This window comes from Salmo salar, chromosome 24 (assembly GCF_965601325.2).
Source record: "Salmo salar chromosome 24, fSalSal1, whole genome shotgun sequence".
NCBI lineage: Eukaryota > Metazoa > Chordata > Actinopteri > Salmoniformes > Salmonidae > Salmo > Salmo salar.
This window is the reverse complement of record NC_138314.1, coordinates 31,954,077-31,981,858: the sequence shown is the minus strand read 5'-3', so window position 1 is coordinate 31,981,858 and position 27,782 is coordinate 31,954,077. Positions and strand designations below refer to the sequence as shown.

At 44.4% G+C, this 27,782-nt stretch overlaps 1 protein-coding gene across 1 annotated transcript in view; it reads left to right on the top strand.

Moving 5' to 3' along the window:
• Nucleotides 1-16,401, top strand: part of LOC106585667 (protein FAM222A) — a 62,327-nt gene extending 45,926 nt beyond the window's left edge. The window contains exons 3-4 of the mRNA XM_082968659.1: nucleotides 12,863-13,792; nucleotides 13,825-16,401. Coding sequence (XP_082824785.1) covers nucleotides 12,863-13,792; nucleotides 13,825-14,360 — 1,466 coding nt within the window. The 3' untranslated portion in view covers nucleotides 14,361-16,401. The remainder of the gene's footprint in view (nucleotides 1-12,862; nucleotides 13,793-13,824) is intronic.
• Nucleotides 16,402-27,782: the final 11,381 nt, after the last annotated feature.

Here is a 27,782-nt window from a genome sequence, read left to right as displayed (position 1 = left end):
GATATCCCATGGGAACATAAACTCGTTAATCTTTCCCAAGCAATTCTCTCTCTGTGTCACACGATGCTAGGCTAACCTCAAGGCTGTCAAATATCTCCACGATGAGACGGTAGCTTCAGTCTTTACTAAGTCTTTCTTCACAAAATTATAACAACTCTAAAATAAAATCAGTATTTCCCTTCAAAACTCGGGAGGTATGGGTTTTGTTCTATTTTTAACGTCTTCTTTTATAATTTTTCTAATGTAACGTCCATCCTTTTCTCAACGTCTCTCTCCCTCTTTTTTTCCCCCAGGCCTCCCGTTAACCGGGTCAACTCCCATTGGCCACAGATTAAAAAGCAAACTTATTTGTCAAAACTTAAAAGTAAACCAACCTATTCACTTATACATTAAAGAAATATTTCTTAAAAAGAAATGCATTAACAACATTACAATTCGGGAGCAATTCAATCACCTTTTAAATCTAATACCAATTAATTATAACAAATAACTCTACTTTTTTCTAACAAGAATATTACGCTTGAACCCTGTGAAGCATTTATTTGGTCTGCAATTTCAGAGGCTGGTAACTCTAATGAACTTATCCTTTGCAGCAGAAAACTCTGGGTCTTCCTTTCTTGTGGCGGTCCTCATGAGAGCTAGTTTCATCATAGCGATTGATGGTTCTTGCGACTGCACTTGAAAAATCTTTCAAAGTATTTCATATTTTTTGTATTGACTGACCTTCATGTCTTAAAGTAATGATGGACTGTCGTTTCTCTTTGCTTATTTGAGTTGTTCTTGCCATAATATGGACTTGGTCTTTTACCAAATAGGGCTATCTTCTGTATACTTTCGAGTGGCGCAGCGGTCAAATGCACTGCATCTCAGTGCAAGAGCCATCACTACAGTCCCTGGTTTGAATCCAGGCTGTATCACATCCGGCCATGATTGGGGCGGTGCACAATTGGCCCAGCGTCTCGGGGATGGGCCGTCATTGTAAATAAGAATTTGTTCTTAACAGACTTGCCTAGTTGAATTAATATAAAAATATATGCACAGTTGAAGTCTGAAGTTTACATACACCTTAGACAAATACATTTAAACTCAGTTTTTCACAATTCCTAACATTCAACCCTAGTAAATATTCTCTGTCTTAGGTCAGTCAGGATCCCCACTTTATTTTAAGAATGTGAAATGTCAATAATAGTAGAGAGAATGATTTCTTTCAGCTTTTATTTCTTTCATCACATTCCCAGTGGATCAGACGTTTACATACATTCAATTACTATTTGGTAGCATTGCCTTTAAATTGTTTAACTTGGGTCAAACGTTTCGGGCATCCTTCCACAAGCTTCCCACAATAAGTTGGGTGAATTTTGGCCCATTCCTCCTGACAGAGCTGGAGTAACTGAGTCAGGTTTGTAGGCCTCCTTGCTCGCACACGCTTTTTCAGTTCTGCCCACAAATTGTCTATAAGATTGAGGTCAGGGCTTTGTGATGGCCACTCCAATACCTTGACTTTGTTGTCCTGAAGCCATTTTGCCACAACTTTGGAAGTATGCTTGGGGTCATTGTCCATTTGGAAGACCCATTTACGACCAAGCTTTAACTTCCTGAATGATGTCTTGAGATGTTGCTTCAATATATCCACATCATTTTCCTTCTCATGATGCCATCTATTTTGTGAAGTGCACCAGTCCCTCCTGCAGCAAAGCACCCCCACAACATGATGCTGCCACCCCCGTGCTTCACGGTTGGGATGGTGTACTTCGGCTTACAAGCCTCCCCTTTTTTCCTTCAAACATAACGATGGTCATTATGGCCAAACAGTTCTATTTTCATCAGACCAGAGGACATTTCTCCAAGAAGTACGATCTTTGTCCCCATGTGCAGTTACAAACCATAGCATGTCTTTTTTTTATGGTGGTTTTGGAGCAGTGGCTTCTTCCTTGCTGAGTGGCCTTTCAGGTTATGTCGATATAGGACTCGTTTTACTGTGGATATAGATACTTTTGTACCTGTTTCCTCCAGCATCTTCACAAGGTCCTTTGCTGTTGTTCTGGTATTGAGTTTCACTTTTTGCACCAAAGTACGTTCATCTCTATGAGACAGAACGCGTCTCCTTCCTGAGCAGTATGACGGCTGCGTGGTCCCATGGTGTTTATACTTGCGTACTATTGTTTGTACAGATGAACGTGGTACCCTCAGGCGTTTGGAAATTGCTCCCAAGGATAATCCAGACTTATGGAGGTATACCATTTTTTTTTTTTCTGAGGTCTTGGCTGATTTCTTTTGATTTTCCCATGATGTCAAGCAAAGAGGCACTGAGTTTGAAGGTAGGCCTTGAAACACTTCCGCAGGTACACCTCCAATTGACTCAAATGATGTCAATTAGCCTATCAGAAGCTTCTAAAGCCACGACATCATTTTCTGGAATTTTCCAAGCTGTTTAAAGGCACAGTCAACTTCTATACATAGACTTCTTACCCACTGGAATTGTGAAATAATCTGTCTGTAAACAATTGTTGGAAAAATGACTTGTCATGCACAAAGTAGATGTCCTAACCAACTTGCAAAAACGATAGTTTGTAAACAAGACATTTGTGGAGTGGTTGAAAAACGAGTTTTAATGACTCCAACCTAAGTGTATTTAAACTTCCGACTTCAAGTGTGTGTGTGTGTGTGTGTGTGTGTATTCAGTCAGTCAGTGGGGAAAAGTATTTTACCCCCTGCTGATTTTGTACGTTTGCCCACTGACAAAGAAATCATCAGTCTATAATTTTAATGGTAGGTTTATTTGAACAGTGAGAGACAGAATAACAACAACAAAAAAATCCAGAAAAACGCATGTCAAAAATGTTATAAGGGAAATAAGTATTTGACCCCCTCTCAATCAGAAAGATTTCTGGCTCCCAGGTGTCTTTTATACAGGTAACGAGCTGAGATTAGGAGCACACTCTTAAAAGGAGTGTTCCTAATCTCAGTTTGTTACCTGTATAAAAGACACCTGTCCACAGAAGCAATCAATCAATCAGATTCCAAACTCTCCACCATGGCCTTGACCAAAGAGCTCTCCAAGGATGTCAGGGACAAGATTTTAGACCTACACAAGGCTGGAATGTGCTACAAGAGCATTGCCAAGCAGCTTGGTGAGAAGGTGACAACAGTTGGTGCGATTATTCGCAAATGGAAAAAACACAAAAGAACTGTCAATCTCCTTCGGCCTGGGGCTCCATGCAAGATCTCACCTCGTGGAGTTGCAATGATCATGAGAACGGTGAGGAATCAGCCCAGAACTACACGGGAGGATCTTGTCAATGATTTCAAGGCAGCTGGGACCATAGTCACCAAGAAAACAATTGGTAACACACTACGCAGTGAAGGACTGAAATCCTGCAGCGCCAGCAAGGTCCCCCTGCTCAAGAAAGCACATATACATGCCTGTCTGAAGGTTGCCAATGAACATCTGAATGATTCAGAGGACAACTGGGTGAAAGTGTTGTGGTCAGATGAGACCAAAATGTAGCTCTTTGGCATCAACTCAACTCACCGTGTTTGGAGGAGGAGGAATGCTGCCTATGACCCCAAGAACACCATCCCCACCGTCAAACATGGAGGTGGAAACATTATGCTTTGGGGGGGGTTCTGCAACAACAAAAAACCTTGAATGAGTAGGTGTGTTCAAACTTTTGACTGATACTGTATATATAAAATAATACATATATTTAAATACACATTTAAAAAAAGTAGGTATCTATATGGGGGATTGGAAATGATGCAGACTATTATATTAATAAAGCCACAATCTATCTGCAATAAATCTGATCTACCCTCTAAAATATATATAATAATATACTGAACAAAAATATAAATGCAACATGCAACAATTTCAACAATTTTACTGAGTTACAGTTCATAACAAAAAAAATCATTAAGTCCTAATCTATGGATTTCACATGACTGGGCAGGGGCACAGCCATGGGTTGGCTTGTGAGGTTAGGCCCACCCACTTGGGAACCAGGCCCAGCAAATCAGAATTATTTTTTTTTCCCACCAAAGGGCTTTATTACAGACAGAAATACTCCTCAGTTTCATCAGCTGTCTGGGCTGCTGGTTTCAGACGATCCCGTAGGTGAAGAAGCCAGATGTGGAGGTCCTGGGCTGGCGTGGTTACACATGGTCTGCGGTTGTGATGCCAGTTGGAAGTACTGCCAAATTCTCAAAAATGATGTTGGAGGCAGCTTATGGTAGAGAAATGGACATTCAATTCTGGCAACAGCTCTGGTGGACATTCCTGCAGTCAGGATGTCAATTGCATGCTCACTTTAAAACTTGAGACATCTTTCGCTTTGTGGTGTTTGTCAAAAATGCATATTTAAGAGTGGCCTTATATTGTCCCCAGCACAAGGTGCACCTGTGTAATGATCATGCTCTTTAATCAGCTTCTTGATATGCCACACCTGTCAGGTAAATGGATTATCTTGGCAAATGAGAAATGCTCACTAACAGAGATGTAAACAAATGTGTATTCAGAGAAATAAGCTTTTGTGCATATGGAACATTTTATTTCAGCTAATGAAACATGGGACCAACACTTTACATGTTTCTTTTATATTTTTGTTCAGTGTAACAATCAACCTTGTGATTGATTAACTGAGATGAGTGTACCTGGGATGTTTTCTTCCTGATGCTGAGCAAAGCAAGCAGCGGGACTCTCATTTCCCCCCACATGCACTTGAATTTGTTTCCCTGGCTGAGGGCATATTCAACATGTCCCCCACCCCCTACCCTGTTGATCGCTGGCTCACGCAAGCTCTTCCATTCCGTTTTCTCTCTCTCCATCTCTCTCTCCTCCGGAAGCTCCGGCAGGGGAGCCAGACATTTGATTGACTGGCGGCCGAGTCGGCAGGACAGCTCTTATTATAGTTTTTACCTCTGGCCGGGGGTGGGGGGGGTTTGGGGGGGTCTGGCCTACAGCCCCTGCTTTGTGTGCCCAATAGTCAATTAGAGGTGGCGCACCGCCGGAGACGACAGGGCTGCAGGGTTAATTGCAGAGGACCTAACAGCTGGCTCTATCAGGGCCCATTGTGCATTGCAGCAGTTGTCACGGCAATCGAGGACCGGCCTGTAATCGTTGACTAATCAGCCATGTGCCAGATGACACCTCCATTAGCACAAGGCAGGTATTGTTTAGCGTGCCGCCTCTGGCTCCTCCCTCCACCCCCTGGCCTGCGCTTCCTTTCACAGCCCCGCTTTTGTCTGGCGTTGGTAACGGGGGGGGGGGAAAATGTCATAGACCCTGATTCTATCTAGCCGAGCACCCAACAATAGGCATGGGTCAAGGGTGTCCCCTCGCAACAATGCTTTTTCAAATCTGTCAATTCCCAAATGGCAATACATTTAAACAAGTAAAACTTTTTCCAAAGTAAGTGATTCGGGCATGAGGGATTGGAAGGCCATTCTAGCCATTAATTATTAACTTGAATAGCTCCATAACAATGAGGTGAAAAGGGCAAAGCGTTGCTTGCTTGCTCCGTGGAGGGAGGGAGGACAGATTGAATATGCAGCAGCATGGTGGAAATGGAAAAAAGTAGATTAGGATGGCTTGGCCTAAAAGCATTGTGGTTTATAGGGTGACAGGGCTGGGGCTGCAGCGGCTAATGTCCTCTGTGGCCCTCAATGGTGCTGACAGCTCATGCACATTTAACAGCAGCGACTCGTCTCTGGAGAACAGGTTAACGCCGGTGAACCTGGTGGATGTTGCACTGTGGCTGACCCTGTATTTTTTTCATCTTTCTCTCCCTCTCCCCCTTCCTACCTACAAATCAGCTCCTGTTGTATTTACCCTAACCCTCTCGTCCTCACAACCTCTTTTGACTTGGTTAAAGCTAATGCATGTTATGTGTTCATCGTTCTGTGAAGCCATAATTGCAAACAGCCCAACCACCTAGTATTTTCCCCTCCTTTTTTAAACAAGGACATTTCCTTTGGCTTTGTTGGTGTAGGATAAAAGAGGGGATAGAGGAACATGTAAAGTAAGCACCACATTGATACTGGCTTGTGGCTGAGAGTGAGAAAATACCAGATGCTCTCATTTGATGTGTGACTCGTTGGCTTCTCATAATAACTAGAAATATCCCAAACCTGCTCGTGATTTTAGAACGTTTGGAGCTCTAATAAATGGAAGCAAGGAAGGGGAGGATTTCATCCAGTTCTTTCCGGCTTATTCCTGTGAATATTCAATTAAGCCACTAATTAGAATGCCAAGCAGTTTTATGCTGCTCTGAATTTGATACTGCACTCTCTCTGACTCCGCGTCTCTCTCCTTTCCTCCTATCTTTCTTCTCTCCCTCCATCCATCCCTCCCTCCCTTCTTTGCCTCCAACTCACCTAACTCCACGCTCTCCTGCTCACTTCGTCTGCCACTGCTTCTTGTGATCAACACAATTTGACCCCTCACTTAGAAGTGCACCGAATTTAAGGGATTTTTTTTACAGTTTAAGCCCGTTCCCAGTTCTCTTTATTCCTGTATCGTACCCAGTGGACCCCACCCCACCCCCCACCCCATCCTTCCCTCCTCCTCCCACCTTGCCTCCTACATCCTTCCCTCCTCCACCCCCACACACAGAAAATGAGTTAATCAGAATTCAGAGTACCGCTGTCTAATTAAAGGAGTGTTCAGGATTGGGCAACACACACACACACACACACACACACACACACACACACACACACACAGCACCCCCAAATACGGCACAGGGCACCCCAAGGACGATGCCCTTGGTGAGCTCATGTCACCAAAACCGATGGAAGAACAGTTACAGCCACTTTGTCTCTGCTTTGTGTTATTAAAGGCCCTGTTGAGAAAGGCCCTCTGCTGTTCAGTCCTGTTCTCTTCAATTCCATCTCACCATGCTGTAGTTTATCCCTAGCTCTGCCAACTCTGTGTCTCTCTCTGTGTGTGTGTGTGTGTGTGTGTGTTTACATTAGTGGTACACAGACACTAGTGGTGTGCTGGTCAGATTTTTTTTTTGCCGCCTGATTTTAGATATTGCTTATAATTTCCAACATTTTGGTAGGCTTTTTGTTAACTTGTCTAATTAGATACATGCAGCTTTCCTTCTGTCATTATATGTTGCCCTAGAAGACTAAATAAACCTTTGCTCACCAGAATAATGTTATAAATCGATAGAATGCTTCAATCTAGTTGACTTCAGTAAAGTTTTCTGTCATCGTTTAGGGACCGGGGAGTAAATGCAAAAACAAACATTGGTACCTGAATGGCCTTACTGAAGAGCTCAGTGACTTTTAACGTGGTACTGTCATAGGATGCCACCATTCCATCAAAGTTCGTCAAATTACTAGACCTGCCCCGATCAACTGTAAGAGCTCTTATTGTGAAGGGAAAACGTCTAGGAGCAACAACGGCTCAGCCCCGAAGTGGTAGGCAAAACAAGCTCATGAAACGGGACCACCGAGTGCTGAAGCGCGTAGCACGTTACAATCGGTCCTTAGTTTCAACACTCACTACCGAGTTCCAAACTGCCTCTAGAAGCAACATCCGCACAAGAACTGTTCGTCGGGAGCTTCATGATATAGGTTTCCATGGCCGAGCAACCGCACACAAGCCTAAGATCACCATGCGCAATGCCAAGCGGTGGCTGGAGTGGTGTAAAGCTCGCCTCCATTGGACTCTGGATACGTGTTCTCTGGAGTGATGACTCATGCTCCCCATCTGGCAGTCCGACGGACAAATCTGGGTTTGGCGGATGCCAGGAGAATGCTACCATAGTGCCAACTGTAAAGTTTGGTGGAGGAGGAATAATGGTCTGGGGCTGTTTTTCATTGTTCGGGCTAGGCCCCTTAATTCCAGTGAAGGGAAGTCTTAATGCTACAACATACAATGACATTCTAGACAGTTCTGTGCTCCCAAATTTGTGGCAACAGTTCGGGGAAGGCCCGTTCCTGTTTCACCATGACAATGCCCCCGTGCACAAAGTGAGATCCATACAGAAATGGTTTGTCGATCTGTGTGGAAGAACTTGACTAGCCTGCACAGAGCCCTGACCTCAACCCCATCGAACACCTTTGGGATGAATTGGAACGCCGACTGCGAGCCAGGTCTAATCGCCCAACATCAGTGCCCGACCTCACTAATGCTCTTGTGGCTGAATGAAAGCAATTCCCTGCAGCAATGTTCCAACATCTAGTGGAAAGTCTTCCCAGAAGAGTGGAGGCTGTTATAGCAGCAAAGGGGGGACCAACTCCATATTAATGCCCATGATTTTGGAATGAGATGTTCGACCAGGTGTCATGTAGTGGTACCTAACTGCGCATTTGCATTCTCTGATGATGCTGAAAGAAAGAAATCATGTTTCTTCACAAAAAATGTAGCCTGCATTTGGTGAATAATTTTACTGCAAGGCTATGTGAGAGGTTATAGACCGAAAGTCAGTTTTCAGATTCCAGTTTCCATTTAACCCATCTGCACAGTAGGCTACAGTTCACTGACGTGCCATAGGCCTATTTAAAGTCCCCGTCTTGTGACTGTCGAATTTGTATAGCGCCTCACAACCATCACACATAACATAGCAGTGCCTATCATCCTATTTTACCACTTCACCAAATCTTTACTTTCCTTTACTTTTCTGGCCTTATATTTTCCACTCTCCATTTCGCTGCTTTTCTGTTAAACTCTGACATTGTCCTTTTTGACTCATGGATCGACAAACTTTTTCTGCCTGTTCCCAAAAGCATTTGATAATTGGGGTGTAGGCTATTTGGCTAGCGTACAGTTATAGGCCCTAAAGATTAGGCTTATGCACTAATGCCAGATAGCCTAAAATAATGAAGGAAAAACCTCAGTGTAGCCTATAGATATACAGTGAGTGTACGTAACATTAGGAATACCTTCCTAATATTGAGTTGCACCCTCTTTTGCCCTCAGAACAGCCTCAGTTTGTCGGGCATGGACTCTACAAGGTGTCGAAAGGGTTCCACAGGGATGCTGCCCCATGTTCACTCCAATGCTTCCCACAGTCGTGCCAAGTTTGCTGGATGTCCTTTGGGTTGGTTGACCATTCTTGAAACACATGGGAAACAATCCATGTCACAATTGTCTGAAGGCTTAAATCCTTCTTTAATAACATGTCTCCTCCGCTTCCTCGCCTTCATCTACACTGATTTGAAGTTAATTTAGCAAGTAGCATCATTAAGGGATTATCACTTTCACCTGGTCAGTCTATGCCATGGAAAGAGCAGGTGGTCTTGTGTAAATAGAATTTCTGGATTTTAAGGTATTGTTTTCTCTTTATTCAACCTGCCCGTCACCCACCTGCCCTTCATCCACATAATATTTAATGACCCTAAACCCGCCCGCCCTGTGGATATAACCATGGGGACTGCGGGCAACCCGTGCATCAATCAATCAAATAAATGTATTTTTAAAGCCCTTTTTACATCAGCAGATACACTACCATATACACACACATTGCCTCTCTTACTTGGGTGCTTGGCACTAATGAGCGATGGCATTTAGAGATGTGCCCGCTCTGACACATGGGCATTGTGTGCCAGGCGCTGGGTGGTTAAGGGCGAAGGTCAGCCCGTTAATTGCCTCCCTGCCATCTCCTCACCCTGGCGTGGGAGCACAGCCCAGCTCTCACCACCACTAGCTGCACCCGGCAATGCCACTTTTCTCTTCACTTCAGGTAGTTTAATCTTGTGGTATCGGGGTTGGATAGTCATTGAAGTGATGGTTTGGAGAGTGGTAGTCGTAGCATTTTGCTATAAACTGGAAAGACCAACACGGCTTTTTCTTCTGTTCTGTGACGCTGTTTCAGATGTACACGTGAGAGTGCCGGTCGTCGCCTCATGCCTCATTCTAAAGAAGAGAAAAAAGTGTGTTCTTCCATCCCCAGGGGAAGTAATTAATCCGTACAGGGCTGTCAGGTGTTGAAATGAAGCGAGTGTGAAGCATTTAGCCCAGGAGGCATTGCAGGCTCTCGCCCGCCCAGGCACCTGTTGTCGTCCCTGCCCTACATTTCAGCAGAGAGCAGGATGCTCCAGTGATGGCAAGTGAAACACACAATCACAGCTGGAGCGTGTGTGTGTGTGTGTGTGTGTGTGTGTGTGTGTGTGTGTGTGTGTGTGTGAAACCCCTAGCCCTGTGGGGAGGCAGTAGGGGGAGGATGCAGTGGGTGGGTGCCTCAGAGGGTGATTATCAGCCAGTACCATCTGTACTCTGCTGCTCAGCACTGTGATCTACTGCATCCAGAGCCAATAAGTCCCGCAAAGCTGCAGATCTGGCCCGAACACCGCCAGGCGCTGTCCTTTGTCCTTCTCCATGGCCTTAGTTTACTTATCCTGACATACTGCTCCTCCTGGGAGAAGACCGATGAAGAGACCCTGGCCATGCACATCAAACGCCGCATCAAAGTGTGTTTGTGGGCATATGTGCATGTGTGCGTACAAGCGTGTTTGTGCACAAATGAGAGGGGGAGAGAGAAACAGAGAAATCGGGAGAATGACGCAGAGAATTGTGTGTGTCACAAACTCTGCAACAAAGAAATGATTGTAGGCAATTAGAATCAGAAAGAGCACAGACACTAATTTACCACCTCCATTCTTCTACTCCACCTCCTCATTCTTCTACTCCACCTCCTCATTCTTCTATTCCACCTCCTGCTCCTTCTACTGCTCCTTCTATTCCTCATCTTTCTACTCCTTCTCCTCATCCTTCTTCTCCTCTGCCTTTGTGGGGCTGAGATAGGCCTGTTGACAAACAACGGGTGAGCCGGGGAGAGATGGAGGGAGTAGTGGGGCGTTTCTCTGCGGCCAGCCTGGTCTCATAGACTGAGTCTAGGTTTCTGCAGGAGGGAAAAAGACGGCGCAGCAGTCAGGTCTGGAAAATCTGGACTCGGTCACCAGAAAGGAATGGGAATTAGCCACCTTTTTGAAAGAATTTCCTGGCTGTTTCTGGCAGGTTCTTTTTTTTGTATTTTTTTCTCATGTGGCAGTAATTAGGAGAAATGATGGGGGTGCGAGGGGCGGCACAGGTGCCAAAGCTGAGTATCTCTCCTCATTTAAACCATGTGATGATCAAAGATGTTTTTTTATCCTGTGTCGTAAAGAAGATCAGAAAAAAACTGCCACCGTACATTAGCATGTTTTTTTCTCTTTAGAGCAAATGAAATAAGTGCCTGTGGGAACATCAAAGCATGGTGACACCACTGCTGTCACCAGGGAAGGTTGGGTTGGGAGAGTTGTGTCCCAGTCAGGCAGCCCCAGTCCTGCTACCCACTGATCTGGATGCCTATGGTCCTTTACGTACAAGTCCAGATTCGGACATGTACAGTGTCCTTGTAATATGTACGGTGTCTGTATTAACACATTCATACATATGTACAGTGTCCTTATCAGGAAACTCATACATCTTTGGTGTTAGTCATACACCTGCAACTCAATATTAGGAAGGTGTTCTTAATGTTTTGTACACTGTGTATGACAGTTCCATTACATTGTGATCAGTTCATTTACAGCCATAAACATAGGATTGTGTTTTTTTTTAATCCATTGTCTCTTGTCTTATTTAGGATCAATTGTGATCCTGGAGTCTGATATATTTGTCATTGACTATTGAAAAGGTTGTGATATATATAGGCCAAAAATATATAAATATATTTATCTTGAACCATCAATATGTTTTACTTCGACATACAGCATTTAATAGGCTCCTCATGTAGTCAGAGCAAAGGGACTGCGCTTAAAAAGGATCTTCCATTTGGCATTGAAAATTCACAGACACGAATACTATGCCCTGCTTTTTAACTCCCAATTTATTTCCTTTATGATATGGATCTTGTAGATTGAATAATTTTCACAGTTGAAGGCCCATTGGATAGTAGAAATTAACTCCATGGTATCAGTAATGGGAGCGGAGAAATTAGAGTTGTGACTGCTTAGCTGTGGAGTCTCTTTAACATGACTTTGTGATAGGAAATGAAATTGAGTAAGTCTCGCTCACACATCCCCTACCCTCGAAACTCCTCAGGTTGCCATAACATTCGTTGACTGTTTTTTTTGGCTTCTCATTTTGGTGCTTTTTTTTGTTAGCTTTTGCATAAAAATGACATTTTTGAAGGTTACGAGTCATTGGTGGCAGTTGATTTATCGTTGGTCAATTTAGTTATTTTCCCTGACGCCACTTTTTGTCGGACGTAGTTAATTAGCCATGAAATTGTCTGAATAATGTCGTTTGTATCCAATATCGCCATGGTACCCCACCCCCCAACACTGACACATTTACATTTTTTGTATGGACATTTTGCTGCCTGCCACCTCCTACTCACGTCGGTTAAACTCTTCCTAACTGAGTAAAGGCCAATCAAAGTATTTTGTGTGAGCGGACTCCAACATTGTGGAATTTAATTTGGGGGTTGGAATGGCTGCAGGTACTTCAGGTAGCATAGCCCCACTACAACCAGCAGTTTCAGTTGTGCTTGACACATGAGCTTGGTTATGAGAGTGTAGTTCTGGTACCTGGCAGAATATCTAGCTAGTGTTACACCCATAGAGAGGTGGACGTATATGACTATATTAATGTGTTTGAATTCAATCTCTGGTTACTCCCCTATACTACAACTTAGATCTAAACGTTACAATTCAGAGATTCCCAGCAGTAGTTTATCAGCAGTCGTCTCTGTTCTCCCTAGTTATTCAACATGGTCTCATTAAAATATATAAAAAATGGTGAACCGTTGTAGTTATACCTGTGGTGATGTATTAGTTTGATGTTCCCTGTGGTGACGTATTATCTTGTCACATGTTGGTTAGCTCTGTCCCTTGTTCTCACTCCAGTGTCTCTCTCTTCATCTTGCAGGTGAGCTGGTGGTTCCCATGCATTCTCCCCGCTACCCCAGTGTGGCTGAGCTGGATGCCTACGCGCAGAAGATGCAGAGCAGCCCGCTGTCCATCAAGATCTTCCCCACCAACATCAGGGTCCCCCAGCACAAGCACCTTAACCGGACTGTGAATGGCTTTGACACCACAGGTAGCCAGCGCTACAGCCCCTACCCACACCTCCACACCGGCGGTTACACAGGCCTCCTGGCCATTGTCAATGCCTCCTCATCCTCCCCCTTCGGCCCCACTAAGGGCATCATCAAGAACTCGGAAGGCAGACGGACTAAGCTCTCCCCAGCCCAAATAGCTGTGGCCCCGTACCCGCCCCCTAGCAGTAGCACTTTAGCCAATGGCCACGGCCAGATGGTGTACCACACGGGGTCCTCGAAGCCCCCTGAAGCCCCTGCCCTCTCCCGCTCGGTGCCCCCTAACGTCACTGTGGCCGGCTCTATGATCCCCGTGACAGGGGGGCGAGGCCTGGCCCAGCCCCTCTCCCAGTCCAATCTTCCCTCCATCCAGAGCATCATCTATCAGATAAACCAGCACTGCCAGGCCCAGGCTCTGCAGCAGGTGTGCCAGGGGGCCACCTCCTCCACCGCACCTTCCACCAACCCCAGCCCCTCCAAGCAGGGTGCGGGGGGTGTCATGGGCATTTCCTCTGGCTCCTCAGGGGGCGGCTATGTGGGCAGCATTGTGCCCCAGCCTAACCTGGTGTACACAGGAGCGGGGCTGCCGCTGGCAGCCCACAGTGGCGAGGCCATGAAGGCCGGGGTGTACTCCGACAGTATGGACTACATCCTGTGGCAGAAACAGCAGCAACAACAGCAACAACAACAGGCTGTGCTTCGCATGTACAGTGGGGGCAGCGGGGGGGGAGGGGCCATCAGTAAGTCCCCTGAAAGCTGTGGTGCCCCGGGGGGAGGGGGGATTATGGCTAAGGCCCAGGTGTTGTCGTCATCCTCCTCCTCCCCTCCTCCAGACCCTACCACCTGACAGGGGGCGTTGGCAGCGGGGGGTGCCTGGACAAGGTCAGCTCCTCCCCTCTGAACTGCATGGGGATGCATGGCAACTTCTCTGTGGGCCAGTACTTTGCCCCGCCCTGGAACAGCGTGCTGGTCACCCCTGACAGTGACTGTTACAACCCCCACCAGGAGCTCCTGAGGACCACCACAGGAGGACCAGCTACGGGGGGCCACAGGGAGATGGGCTACCACCACCACCCCCACCACCATCACCACTACCCCGCCATGGACAGCGGGAGTGGGGGAGGCCTGTGCTGCAGCCTGCCCAGTAAGAGCCAGCTGTGCAACACATCGGTGCTGAGCAGCAGCCTGCAGTCTCTGGAGTACCTGGTCAACGACATCCACCCGCCCTGCATTAAAGAGCAGATGCTGGGTAAAGGCTACGAGACTGTGTCGGTGCCAAGGCTGTTGGACCACCAGCATGCCCACATCCGCCTCCCAGTTTACAGATAGAGCGGGAGATGAGCGTGCGAGTGCCAGAGCTCAAGAATGAATGAATGAATGATGCGAAATCTGGATTAAAGGTGAAGGACAGAGAAGATCTTGATTTCCTGGGGATGTACAAGTCTGTTGAGACTGGCACTGCTTGAAGCAGCTCGGGGGCTCCAGGGTGGGAAGCGATGGCGTTAGACTGGATCCTGTGTTGGATGACAGGTGGGGGGGTTTCTCCCTCTCAGCCCAGAGTGGTTATTTATCAGTGGGGGAGAAAAGGGATTTCGGTGGTTTTGGTTTTTAGAAGATTCTCCAGATGTTCCGTGGTTTAGTTTGCCAACCGGAATTTGGGGCATTTTTTTTTTTTTGTCTTGTTTTGTTGTTGAGTTGACTAAACTTTTTCCTGAGAATCATAGCTTGATATGAAGTGCAAACAGCCACCTCTGTTCCCCCATCCAAATAGAAAGCCAATGTGGTGCTGTAGTCACATAGAAGGACCCAAAGGGCTAAGGTGTAGGGCTGCTTTCTAAACTCCAAAAGAACACACACACACACACACACACACACACACACACACACACACACACACACACACACACACACACACACCTAACAAAACACAATATACTAACAAGAAAAATAAAAACATGGAATCAATACTTTGGTATGATGTGCAAGAATCACAATATTGAATGAAAAATATATTACAATATTAGTAATTATTGTTATAATTGATACTATAAATTGCACTGCTTGGAGTTTAAAAACATTGTTAAGTTTGGAGTTTGGATTTGGGTAGTTTGGATATGATATGTTGAAGAAACTTGAAACTACTTTTGTTGTTTTCTATATTTGTGGGTGTATTATATGCATTGGCTGCTATGGGGAAAAGTGTCTCAATGCTTTTTATTGTTTCATTTGGGGTTTATTTTGTTATTCCTCCTCAAACTGACGTGCAGTTTCTGATGTTCTGGTGTAAGGCATAGTGGCTGGCCAGAGTGCTCTCTTCTCTAACCAACACTGGAATCTACAGTATATCTTCAAAACAAGAACATTTGCAAAAAGAAAGATGAGAAAAATGTCACTATTGAAGATTGTTATGATTGAGAGGTTGTCCACTATGACCTCTTGTGTATGTTAGTTTATTTTTGTCCTCTAGACCCACCCCCCAACAAAGAAACCCCCAGTTTAGGAATCTGAAAAGGAGGCTGAATCAGCTTTTTCCTATGAGAGGGCTTTTTACTTAATTCCACTATAATGCTATTCCTCTCTTGCCTAACTTTTATAAGTAAGTATGGTAGAAGTGGGATATCCCTTTCACTTTTGGGCCCTATCATATAGAATGAGTGTGAGCCGGGACCAAAGGGGAGTCTGTCCAGGGTACACCGATGTGCCCCATACCCCGAAAAACAAGAACAAAGTGAAACAATCATGCCCTGTCCTCTCAGGTGATGTGAGATGAGACAAGGTTCACTGCTTTTTCCTAGTACGTTTCAGCCCATGGTAGTACGTTTCAGCCCATGGTAGTACGTTTCAGCCCATGGTAGTACGTTTCAGCCCATGGTAGTACGTTTCAGCCCATGGTAGTACGTTTCAGCCCATGGTTGAGATGAGTTGAGCCCGGGTCATTCATTGACTTTAGGATTCAGAACATTTAAATATTTATTATGTCTATGAGTTTCCCTTGAATGTGCTGCACTTAAATTACTGAGATGTCTAATGCCTTTTGGAACTCGCGTGAACCCGAGAAAAAAGACATTGGATCAGTGCAGCAGTGAAGCAGTCCTTTGGTCCTAAATTAGCATTTCCTTTGTCAGTCAAATTTCACTGGTAAATTGAATTTATTAACTGGAGAGAGAGCTGGGCTTTGTCACGGGGAAATGCTGGCAACAGTGGAGATTTATAAAGTGCAATTATTATGACTGTATTAACGTTTCTCTGAGCTTACACCAAAAAATGTAAACTACAGTTGTGAATACATTCCCAATGTTCCCCGATCCCCATCCTTTTCTGTTTTCAGGTGTAAAATAAATCTCTTTTGAGAATATATTCAGAAGCCAAATCTTGGCTGTGAGAATTGTCATTATTTTTCTGTTGTCCTAAAAAAAAAAAATGAGAAAAGGACCTCATGTCAAATATCCATGATTCTGGAGATGATCGTGTCATGGTGTGGCTATATCTAAGGTTTGTGTGTGTTAAAAAGGCTTCATAAATGCTTTTGACGTCATTACAGAACCCAAACTAACCTTTACATAAGGAATTGCTCTTTTTAAATGTGCCACGTGTTTAAATGGTCGAGTATGAGTTGCATCCATTGTTCACATACACTGAAAAAGAACAATTATCGACCTACAGTCTTTGTATCTCCGAATTTGAAGATATTCCAACACTGTATCCCTAGATTTACTAGAGCCACAAAAAGGAGACAACTAATGGCACCTCAATGCATCAGCAAACGTTATTTACGTTTTCCCCTCAACCCGCTTTTTAATCACAATCATGAGTCTTAATGAATATGCTAATAATGTTTGTGGAAGTCCTTGGAAGGCTGACAAAGCAAAGCTCTTAGACCAAAGAGTACCTGGACTTGCACTAGTAATTTAAGTAAGCCTCCTTAAAGGCCCAATGCAGCAGTTTTTATCTCAATATCAAATCATTTCTGGGTAACAATTTAATTACCTTACTGTGATTGATTGTTTTCAATTAAAATGGTCAAAAAGAATCACACATTTCTCAAGCAGGACTTTTGTTAGAACTGAAAATTTGCTGTTATTGGCAGAGTAGTTTAGAACGCTCTCTTATTGGTGTATTAACTAATTTACCACATGGTGATGTCCCCATGGATGGCCAAAACTCCATCCCACCAAAACAGGCTGAAATTTCAGGCATTCTTTTCAAACAGCTCTTACACTAAAAGGGCATTTATAATTTTAACAATTTCACAGTATTATTCCAACCTCATAGTTTGGAAATGTATATAAAACACAGGCAAATCATGTTTTTGACTGCACTGGGCCTTTAACATTCCACAGTAAAATATTTTCATGTTGTTTCAACAGCTTAGCACCTCCGCCACAGTTCTGTTTCTGGCATTGTTTTATTCAGTCTTGTCGAAGTATTTTGACAGATTTACAGAAGATGCATCAGATCCCAAATCCCCTTCCCTTTGGCTTCTGCACCCATGCATTAAACCATGTCACATGATGTTGGAGGAAGGCTAGTGAGACTTCAGGCAGTGTGTGGAGCAGTTGGTGTCAGCGTTTTCCCACAAGGAAACGTTAGTGGTGATGGGCCTCCCATCTAATGAGAGTATTGGATAACGCCTGGGTGACGAACTATATCGTGTTTTTCAGAGAGCAAGGGGATTTTCTTGGACAGAAGAATCGATAAAACCCTTTAACAATATTGTATTATATCCCTTATCCAATCAAGTATTTCTTCTCATATTTTAATTTTTTTAGAAAATTACAAAATACCATCAAATCTACATTTTTTTCCTTATTAGAAAATTGAAAGGATATTTTCGAAATAAACATCTGAACTGTGAGCTCACACCCTCTGACCTTCGACTTCACTGTGGCAGACACTCAAGCTGACCACATGAGCCCCTGGGGACTTGGCATGTTGACGGATTGTCTTCTTTTGGTCGTATCTGTTAGATCGTTGTCACCACAAAAGGAACGTCTCAGAGCACCCTTCCAGACGGGTATCTCTTTGTGCTGGGCATGTCATCTTCTGTCTGTCCCTTTTGGGAGGTTATTGTTGTGCGTTGAAATGCAGATTGTCAACGTGCTTTTGAAACAGTGGACGTGCAGGACTTTACTCCTCAGCTCTCTTCCTCTCTCCTGACTCCACACAGACTTAAATAGAGGCATATATTATATTATAGACAAATTTAAAGCTCTGCACTCCACAATGGGCACTATCCTCTCAAACTCTAGTCCTGTAGACGGTTGATTTATTATGTAATGTCCATTTGCAACACTGCTTTTCAGAGTTGTACTTGTCATTATCTGAGGATAGAGAATAATACTGTGTTTGAGTTAAACTATTCCATAAAGAAAGTCTCATCGTTCCATTCCATCTATAAAAATCGTGACCATTGACCCTTGGTCAATAAAGACGATTGTTTTAGATTGTTAGCATTCAGTAATACTATTACAATGTATCTCTCGTTCTTCATTGGGTGGGATAGGAGGTTTTATTTGGTGGTCACACACAGCCTCCAAACCGTCTGTCCCTCTGTCCCAGACTCTGGATAAAGGGGGGTTACTGTTGATGTAATATACCTTACCCTCTGTCTACTTGGGACAATGGATTCTCAGCCTATATTAGGATAATGGAATTACATTTTCAATAAGACGTGGGCGTCCATCCATGGGTCCATCCGTGCAGGGCCTCTCTCAGAGGCAGAGTGGCATATGGCATGTCATTATGGACGCCCTCATCCAGGGCCAACAGAGTTCACCAGTGCTTACACAAACCCAATGTTAGGAGGACTGAAGGGATGGGACAGTGTAAGGGGGGTGGGAGTCACTGAAACACAGCCCCTGCAGCGTCGTCTCAGAGGGCCTTCCTCTTCCACAACACCCTGGGCTCCGAGGCAGCGAAGGCTCTTTTGAAAGATGGCCTACTGTTTCTGATGATTGGGGGGGATTTGTTTTCTGTTGGCTTATGCATGGATGTGGCTGTATGTGCCCGGGTCCTAGCTGGCTGAGGGGCCCTGCCTGCTCTCTGTGACAGATCTCACAAACAGAGAGAGATGGAGAGGCAGTTGGGGTCAGAGCAGGCCCCTGAAGCATTTAGTAATCAGGATAATTGCCACGTTGCGGCTGCTGCTGCTGGTTTCAGCCTCCCAGCCGGTGACTGTTCTCCCATATTCACATAGGCTATGCTTTGAGAAACAGTAGTGTGTGCCTCTGGGAGTGTTATGATGCACACTGGTTACTCACATCAAACCCTTCTGCCAATCTATCAAGATCTCTGGCCAGGATTCCAACAAATCACACTACACCAATATCACACTGTCTTTTCACTGGTATATTTCACTGGTAAATGCTGCAGATGTCGGCTCAAGCATAAAATTACCTTAGTCAAGTGCAGTGGGATGTCGGTGCAGTTTGTTTGAATCCCGGCCTAGAGCAGTCTTCAGTGAGGGGTATTGAAAGGTTTCCATTTGTATGAAGCACAAATGGTATGTTCTTGTTTATCACCTGCCAGTTGTTCTTTTACTACAGAGAGAATGACCTCCATGACCTTTTTGCTATCTAACTGTGGCCAATGGATATGGAGAGAAGTTAATCTCACAAAATGTCTATTGATTAATTCCTCCAGTGTTCTGCATCTCAGGCATCTGAAGGGCACCGTGACACTGGCAGAGGGAAGATACTAAGTGTGAGGCCAATGGGGGAGAGGTGAAGAGGGATCGACTGTGATAGACAGGCTGTTAAGATCTCTCAGTAAACCCCCCCCCCCACCAGCCCCAGCCCCCGCCCCCTGGCTTCAAGTCCATGGCGTCTTTTCACCTTGTGTACATGCCTGTGGCCATAGAACTACTGCAGATATGAACAGGGGATAGGGGCAGATCAATGAAGGTAACACTCCACTCCTTACCAGAGGGCTAGCTGAGACATATCCCCTGGCTGCCCCATTGGGCCCCTGTGGTCCCCTATCTCAGGGACCTATCCTCCTCCACCTCTCCACTACCAACTGGAACATCAGATCAACACAGTCCTCTCCGTTTGGCTCTGTTTAAAGCAAAGCATCGTTTCTATTGATAAATCAGTTTTTCTTGAGGAGGCTTGTTTAGGTGACATAAGAGCCTTACACAAGTTGCATGATATCTATATTGGGGATTGAATCGCCCACAGATGTGGAGCAGAGTGCTTACAGTTATCCCTCATGGGCACTGGTGATACAGTTGACAGATTGGCATGTGAATATTCAGTTTGAATGTACAGTACTGTTGTTTCTAGCATTCTCTCTCTTTATATCATCAAAAAGCAATAAAAGCATTGGAAAATAAACGTATAGCACAGATCCAAAATCAGATCAGTAGAATCAGAGGCACAGCTTGGAAGCCCTTCTCTGCCAACGGAGTGCAGCTGGGCACGATTTCCAGGCACCTACGAAGTAGAACTTTCTTCAATGTTACAACTGTATGTAACAACGAATTAATTCTAGAAGGGCAACCAAATCTCTCATCTATTTCATGGGGTGGCTATATTGCTGTATCCAATCTAAAATCTAAAAAGTCTGAGGAATTTTTGTTTGTTTGTTCTAATTGTATCTATTCATTGTTCGTGTGGCACTTTGTGTGGTTCCTGTAGACAAACAGGACAGATTCTACAATGATCTCCAATGCTGCCAAAGTCTGAGGGTGCCACAACCTTGAGAAAATAATATCCAGTGCATTCGGAAAATATTCAGACCACTTGCTCACTAACAGTGGGGGGGCCAGCACAGGAAAATAATTATATGAAATGTATGCATTCACTACTGTAAGTCGCTCTGGATAAGAGCGTCTGCTAAATGACTAAAATGTTTTTAAAAAAAAATGTAAAATGTAAAACCAATTTGTGCACAAAATTTAGGAGAAATAAGCTTTTTGCTCATGAAACATGGGACCAACACTTTACATTTGCTTTTATATTTTTGCTCAGTGTATTTGAATCTTGGATTTCGACTAAAAGGTTCTGAATTCTAAAAAGAAAAAGCTGTAAAATCCTTTAAGCCTTGGAATGTTCAACTTTTGAATGTGCCTACAGCAAAGCATCCCTGTGATTGCTTAGTCCCCTCTTTCCCAGCTCACATTTACAATCTCCCCCTATTCGCCCCTACAGCCCCCCACCCCACCTCTATCTTATCCAATCTGCTGAGACTGCCGCTGTGTGCCCCCTCATTCACAATTCCACCCCTCAACCCCCCCTCATCCAGCCCAGGTAACATAGTGGATCATTCTAATATTACTGTTCCCTGCTTTTTTGTCAATCTCAGGACTGAAATTTCTTTATTTTGATGTAGATGGTTAATTTATTCTGTCCTCTGTTCTGTAATATTGTTTGACATTAAGTAAATAAAATGGATGAAGGCTTCTATGTCCACAGCTTTGGTTGTTTTTCCTCTCACAGTGGGTAGAAGGCTATGTTATGATAATATGATTTCACTGCAATGTAGGCCTACTCACTTGAATATATAAAATACACACATGCTCTCTCTCTGTCCCTCTGCCTCTCCGTTTCCCTCTGTCTCCCTCCAACTCTTGTATAAAGGTCTTCCCATCAGATCCTACTCAAGGGTGGGCCACATACGGATCCGTCCCGCAAGCCAATTCAATCTGGCCCGCAAATTGCTTTTGATGAACAAATCGTTCTGGCAAGAAATCTACGCAGAAATGTTGGCCCTCAAGACAAAATTCTTGCCCACCCCTGTCCTAACTGATTATGGTATCCAATTAGTCCATTAGTGGTGGGAGGCTGAAACTCCATGAACCACACCATGATCGCATACTGTAGTCTGCTGCCCTCTGCAATCCACTGTGTCCTTTTCACCTAATAGTCTGCAACTACACCTGAGGCAGGCAGGATTTGGGTGACTTTGGTACTATCTACTGCTTCTCTCTCTCATCTATAGTTTGACCATTATTGTTGCATAATTAACCTTGGTGCCCCACGTTAGGAGAAAAGCAGTGGTGTAAAGTACTTAAGTAAAAATGCTTTAAAGTACTATTTAAGTCATCCAAAAGTACTCGTTAAATTTTGAATGTTTGTCAGGATAGGAAAATGGTCCTATTCACTCACTTATCAAGACAACATCTCTGGTCATCTCTACTGCCTCTGATCTGGCAGAATCCCTAAACACACATGCTTTGTTTGTAAATGATGTCTGAGCATTGGAGTGTGCCCCTGGCTATCCAAAAAATAAATACAAATAAAATGGTGCCGTCTGGTTTGCTTAATATAAGGAATAAAAAAGTATTTATACTTTTACTTTTGTACTTAGGTATATTTGAGCAATTACATTTAGTTTTGATACTTAAGGATGTTTAAAACCAAATACTTTTAGGCTTTTACTCAAGTAGTATTTTACTGGGTGACTTTCACTTCAGTAATGAATGTATCTTTACTTTTACTCAAGTATGACAATTGGGTACTTTTTCCACCGCTGGAGAAAAGTCCTGCAGTGGTTTGAGGTGAAAAGGGGAAGCAAGAAAGTATGAGTTGTATGTAGTGGTGTGGTGTTTTTTCAAAGGGAGGACAAAAAATGAAGTGGGGAGGGGTACCTTTTTGATTGTGTAATGGGATAACATTCTTTCCTAGATGGAGATGTAAAGGGAGGGGGAACCACATGACCTGGGAACGTCTAAAGACAGGCTTAGATAAAGAGAGGGCGAGATAAAACAAGTTTTGGATTAAACTCTTTTTACACTGAATTTAGCAAGCTAGCCTGAAAGGAGGTGTCCTATAGCAGCTGATTATACAGTGCATGATGGGGGAGGGGGGGGGGGGGCAGAGGTTTCTCCAAACAAGGAATAACCCTGATTAGTTAGAGGTCAACTGAAAGCCATTGACCTCTCTCTCCCCTCACCTCCTCTCGCAGTCGCTTGCTCTCGCTCATACTATAAAGTAGCTTCCAGTAGACAAAGTGAAATGTATGTGTGTTCACTCTTGTACTTGTTCCTAGGCTTTGAGTTGGACAGAATTCTACACGTGTGTTTATTACATCTGGCTGTCAGGTGATAACTTGATCCAATCAAATAATGGTATTTTATCATAGTGACCATGTTATAAGTTCCCTTTCTTCTTCATTTGTTGGTGTGTACTGTATGTGAGAGCGTGCACAACAGTCGGCGTATAGGGTATGAGAGCGTTAGCGCATTTGGAAACACATCTACACCACAAAGTAGGGCCAGGATGCCATTCAAGATGCGTTATAGAGCAGCGCATTATACAGTAATATACAGTCATACTGTACTGTGCCTTCGGAAAGTTTTCAGACCCCTTGAATTTTTCCACATTTTCTTACGTTACAGCCTTATTCTAAAATGGATTAAACAAAACATTTTCCTCAGCAAACTATAAACAATACCCCATAATGAAAAAGCAAAAACAGGTTATTAGAATAAACAGAAATACCTTATTTACAGAAATACCTTATTAAGTATTCAGACCCTTTGCTATGAGACACGAAGTTGAGCACAGGTGCATCCTGTTTCCATTGATCATCCTTGAGATGTTTCTACAACTTCATTGGAGTCCACCTGTGGTAAATTTAATTGATTGGACATGATTTGGAAAGGCACACATCCATTTATATAAAGTCCCACAGTTGACAGTGTATGTCAGAGCAAAAACCAAGCCATGAGGTCGAAGGAATTATCCGTAGAGCTCAGAGACAGGATTGTGTCGAGGCACAGATCCAGGGAAGGGTACAAACACATTTCTGAAACATTGACGGTCCCCACGAACACAGTGGCCTCATCATTCTTAAATGGAAGAAGTTTGGAACCACCAAGACTCTTCCTAGCGCTGGCCGCCCGGCCAAACTGAGAAATCGGGGGAGAAAGGCCTTGGTCAGGGAGGTGACCAAGAACCCGATGGTCACCCACAGAGCTCTAGAGTTCCTCTGTGGAGATGGGAGAACCTTCCAGGACAACCATATCTCCACCTATCAGGCCTTAACGGTAGAGTGGCCAGACGGAAGTCACTCTTCATTAAAAAGCATATGACAGCCCACTTGGAGTTTGCCAAAAGGCACCTAAAGACTCTCAGACCATGAGAAACAAGATTCTCTGGTCTGATGAAACCAAGATTGAACTATTTGGCCTGAATGCCAAGTGTCATCTAGAGGAAATCTGGCACCATCCCTACGGTGCAGCATGGTGGTGGCAGCATCATGCTGTGGGGATGTTTTTCAGCAGCAGGGACTGGGAGACTAGTCAGGATCAAGGGAAAGATGAATGGAGCAAAGCACACAGAGATCCTTGATAAAAACCTGCTCCAGGTTCACCTTCCAACAGGACAATGACCCTAAGCACAAAGCCAAAACAACGCAGGAGTGGCTTTGGGACAAGTCTCTGAATGTCCTTGAGTGGCCCAGCCAGAGCACGGACTTGAACCCGATCGAACATCTCTAGAGAGACCTGAAAATAGTTGTGCCTCAATGCTCTCCATCGAACCTGACAGAGCTTGAGAGCATCTGCAGAGAAGAATGGGAGAAACTCCCCAAAAACAGGTGTGCAACGCTTGTAGCGTCATACCCAAGAAGACTCGATGCTGTAATCGCTGCCAAAGGTGCTTTAACAAAGTACTGAGTAAAGGGTCTGAATACTTATGTATTTATGTATTTTTTTATAAATTAGCAAACATTTCCAAAAACCTGTTTTTGCCATTATGGGGTATTGTATGTACACTGCTCAAAAAAATAAAGGGAACACTTAAACAACACAATGTAACTCCAAGTCAATCACACTTCTGTGAAATCAAACTGTCCACTTAGGAAGCAACACTGATTGACAATACATTTCACATGCTGTTGTGCAAATGGAATAGACAACAGGTGGAAATTATAGGCAATTAGCAAGACACCCCCAATAAAGGAGGGGTTCTGCAGGTGGGGACCACAGACCACTTCTCAGTTCCTATGCTTCCTGGCTGATGTTTTGGTCACTTTTGAATGCTGGCGGTGCTTTCACTCTAGTGGTAGCATGAGACGGAGTCTACAACCCACACAAGTTGCTCAGGTAGTGCAGCTCATCCAGGATGGCACATCAATGCGAGCTGTGGCAAGAAGGTTTGCTGTGTCTGTCAGCGTAGTGTCCAGAGCATGGAGGCGCTACCAGGAGACAGGCCAGTACATCAGGAGACGTGGAGGAGGCCGTAGGAGGGCAACAACCCAGCAGCGGGACCGCTACCTCCGCCTTTGTGCAAGGAGGAGCAGGAGAAGCACTGCCAGAGCCCTGCAAAATGACCTCCAGCAGGCCACAAATGTGCATGTGTCTGCTCAAACGGTCAGAAACAGACTCCATGAGGGTGGTATGAGGGCCCGACATCCACAGGTGGGGGTTGTGCTTACAGCCCAACACCGTGCAGGACGTTTGGCATTTGCCAGAGAACACCAAGATTGGCAAATTCGCCACTGGCGCCCTGTGCTCTTCACGGATAAAAGCAGGTTCACACTGAGCACGTGACAGACGTGACAGAGTCTGGAGACGCCGTGGAGAACGTTCTGCTGCCTGCAACATCCTCCAGCATGACCGGTTTGGCGGTGGGTCAGTCATGGTGTGGGGTGGCATTTCTTTGGAGGGCCGCACAGCCCTCCATGTGCTCGCCAGAGGTAGCCTGACTGCCATTAGGTACCGAGATGAGATCCTCAGACCCCTTGTGAGACCATATGCTGGTGCGGTTGGCCCTGGGTTCCTCCTAATGCAAGACAATGCTAGACCTCATGTGGCTGGAGTGTGTCAGCAGTTCCTGCAAGAGGAAGGCATTGATGCTATGGACTGGCCCGCCCGTTCCCCAGACCTGAATCCAATTGAGCACATCTGGGACATCATGTCTCGCTCCATCCACCAACGCCACGTTGCACCACAGACTGTCCAGGAGTTGGCGGATGCTTTAGTCCAGGTCTGGGAGGAGATCCCTCAGGAGACCATCCGCCACCTCATCAGGAGCATGCCCAGGCGTTGTAGGGAGGTCATACAGGCACGTGGAGGCCACACACACTACTGAGCCTCATTTTGACTTGTTTTAAGGACATTACATCAAAGTTGGATCAGCCTGTAGTGTGGTTTTCCACTTTAATTTTGAGTGTGACTCCAAATCCAGACCTCCATGGGTTGATAAATTGGATTTCCATTGATTATTTTTGTGTGATTTTGTTGTCAGCACATTCAACTATGTAAAGAAAAAAGTATTTAATAAGCTTATTTCTTTCATTCAGATCTAGGATGTGTTGTTTAAGTGTTCCCTTTATTTTTTTGAGCAGTATAGATTGATAACTGTAATGTAACAAAAAGTGGAAAAAGTTAAGGGGTCTGAATACTTTCCGAAGGCACCGGGTTTGGCCGGGGTAGGCCGCCATTGTAAATAAGAATGTGTTCTTAACTGACTTGCCTAGTTAAATAAAGGTTCAATTAAAAAAAACGTTTTTTTTTTTTTTTTTAAATATGCCATTTAGCAGACGCTTTCATTCAAAGGGATTTACAGTCATGTGTGGATTCATTTTGAGTACAGGTAGTCCTGGGAATTAAACCCACTATCTTGGCATTGCAAGCAACATGCTCTACCAGCTGAGCTACCAACTCAGCTATAATTTACGCTTGAGCCGACATGTGTAGCGCTTACCGTGAATGAGATATCAGCAAACGTTGAGGAAAATGCCTTTAAAAGGCTCATTGTCTGGCTGTCCAGTGCACTGCTATTTAAATGCGCCTTGGATTGAATCCTGGCTTCAAACTACAAGCACCCCAGTTAAATGCTTAATGACACTGGCACCTCCAACCCTGAAAGTTGAGCTGTCGTTGTTTTTCTCCCTTCCATCCTCCCCACCACCACTCCATTCCACTCCACCCACCTAAACCCTGTGATAAGCTCCCAGGCTGATGAGGCGGGCACAGGCAGCCGTCTCCAGCAGAGCATGTGGAGCTGGGAGACTCACTGCACACTGATTTCATGCACACTCACTCACACAGAAAAGAGGGGATCTGTGGAGCAGAAATGCTTCTCTTATTAGCAAAACTCATCCACCTGCACGCTACATTGAGTCCCTGGCAATTTCACAAGAAATCAAGAGGACAAACGCCCATAGCATGAGCCAATGGGCTGCTGTAGCTCTGCCGTCACTGTACCATCAACCTGCCATTTTGACACTCTGAATCATCCCAAGTTCGCTCCTTCTCGGATTCTAGACGAAAGGTCATCTCACCAGCCACATTCTATGATACCTGGGACCAGTGGTGGATAAAGTACCCAATTGTCATACTTGAGTACAAGTAAAGATACCTTAATAGAAAATGACTCAAGTAAAAGTGAAAGTCACTCAGTAAAATACTACTTGAGTAAAACTCTAAAAGTATTTGGTTTTAAATATACTTAAGTATCAAAAGTAAAAGTATAAATCATTTCAAAATCCTTGTATTAAGCAAACTGGACTGCATAATTATTCTTTTTTTAATGATGTATAGCCAGGGGCATGCTCCAACACTCAGAGATAATTTACAAACAAAGCATGTGTTTAGTGTTTCCGTCAGATCAGCGGCTGTAGGGATGACCAGGGATGTTCTCTTGATAAGTGTGTGAATTAGGCAGTTTTCCGGTCCTACTAAGCATTCAAAATGTAATGAGTTTTTTTGGGTGTCAGGGAAATATATGGAGTAAAAAGTACATTGTTTTCTTTAGGAATGTAGTGTTTTAAAAGTCACAGTTGTCAAAAAATATAAATAGT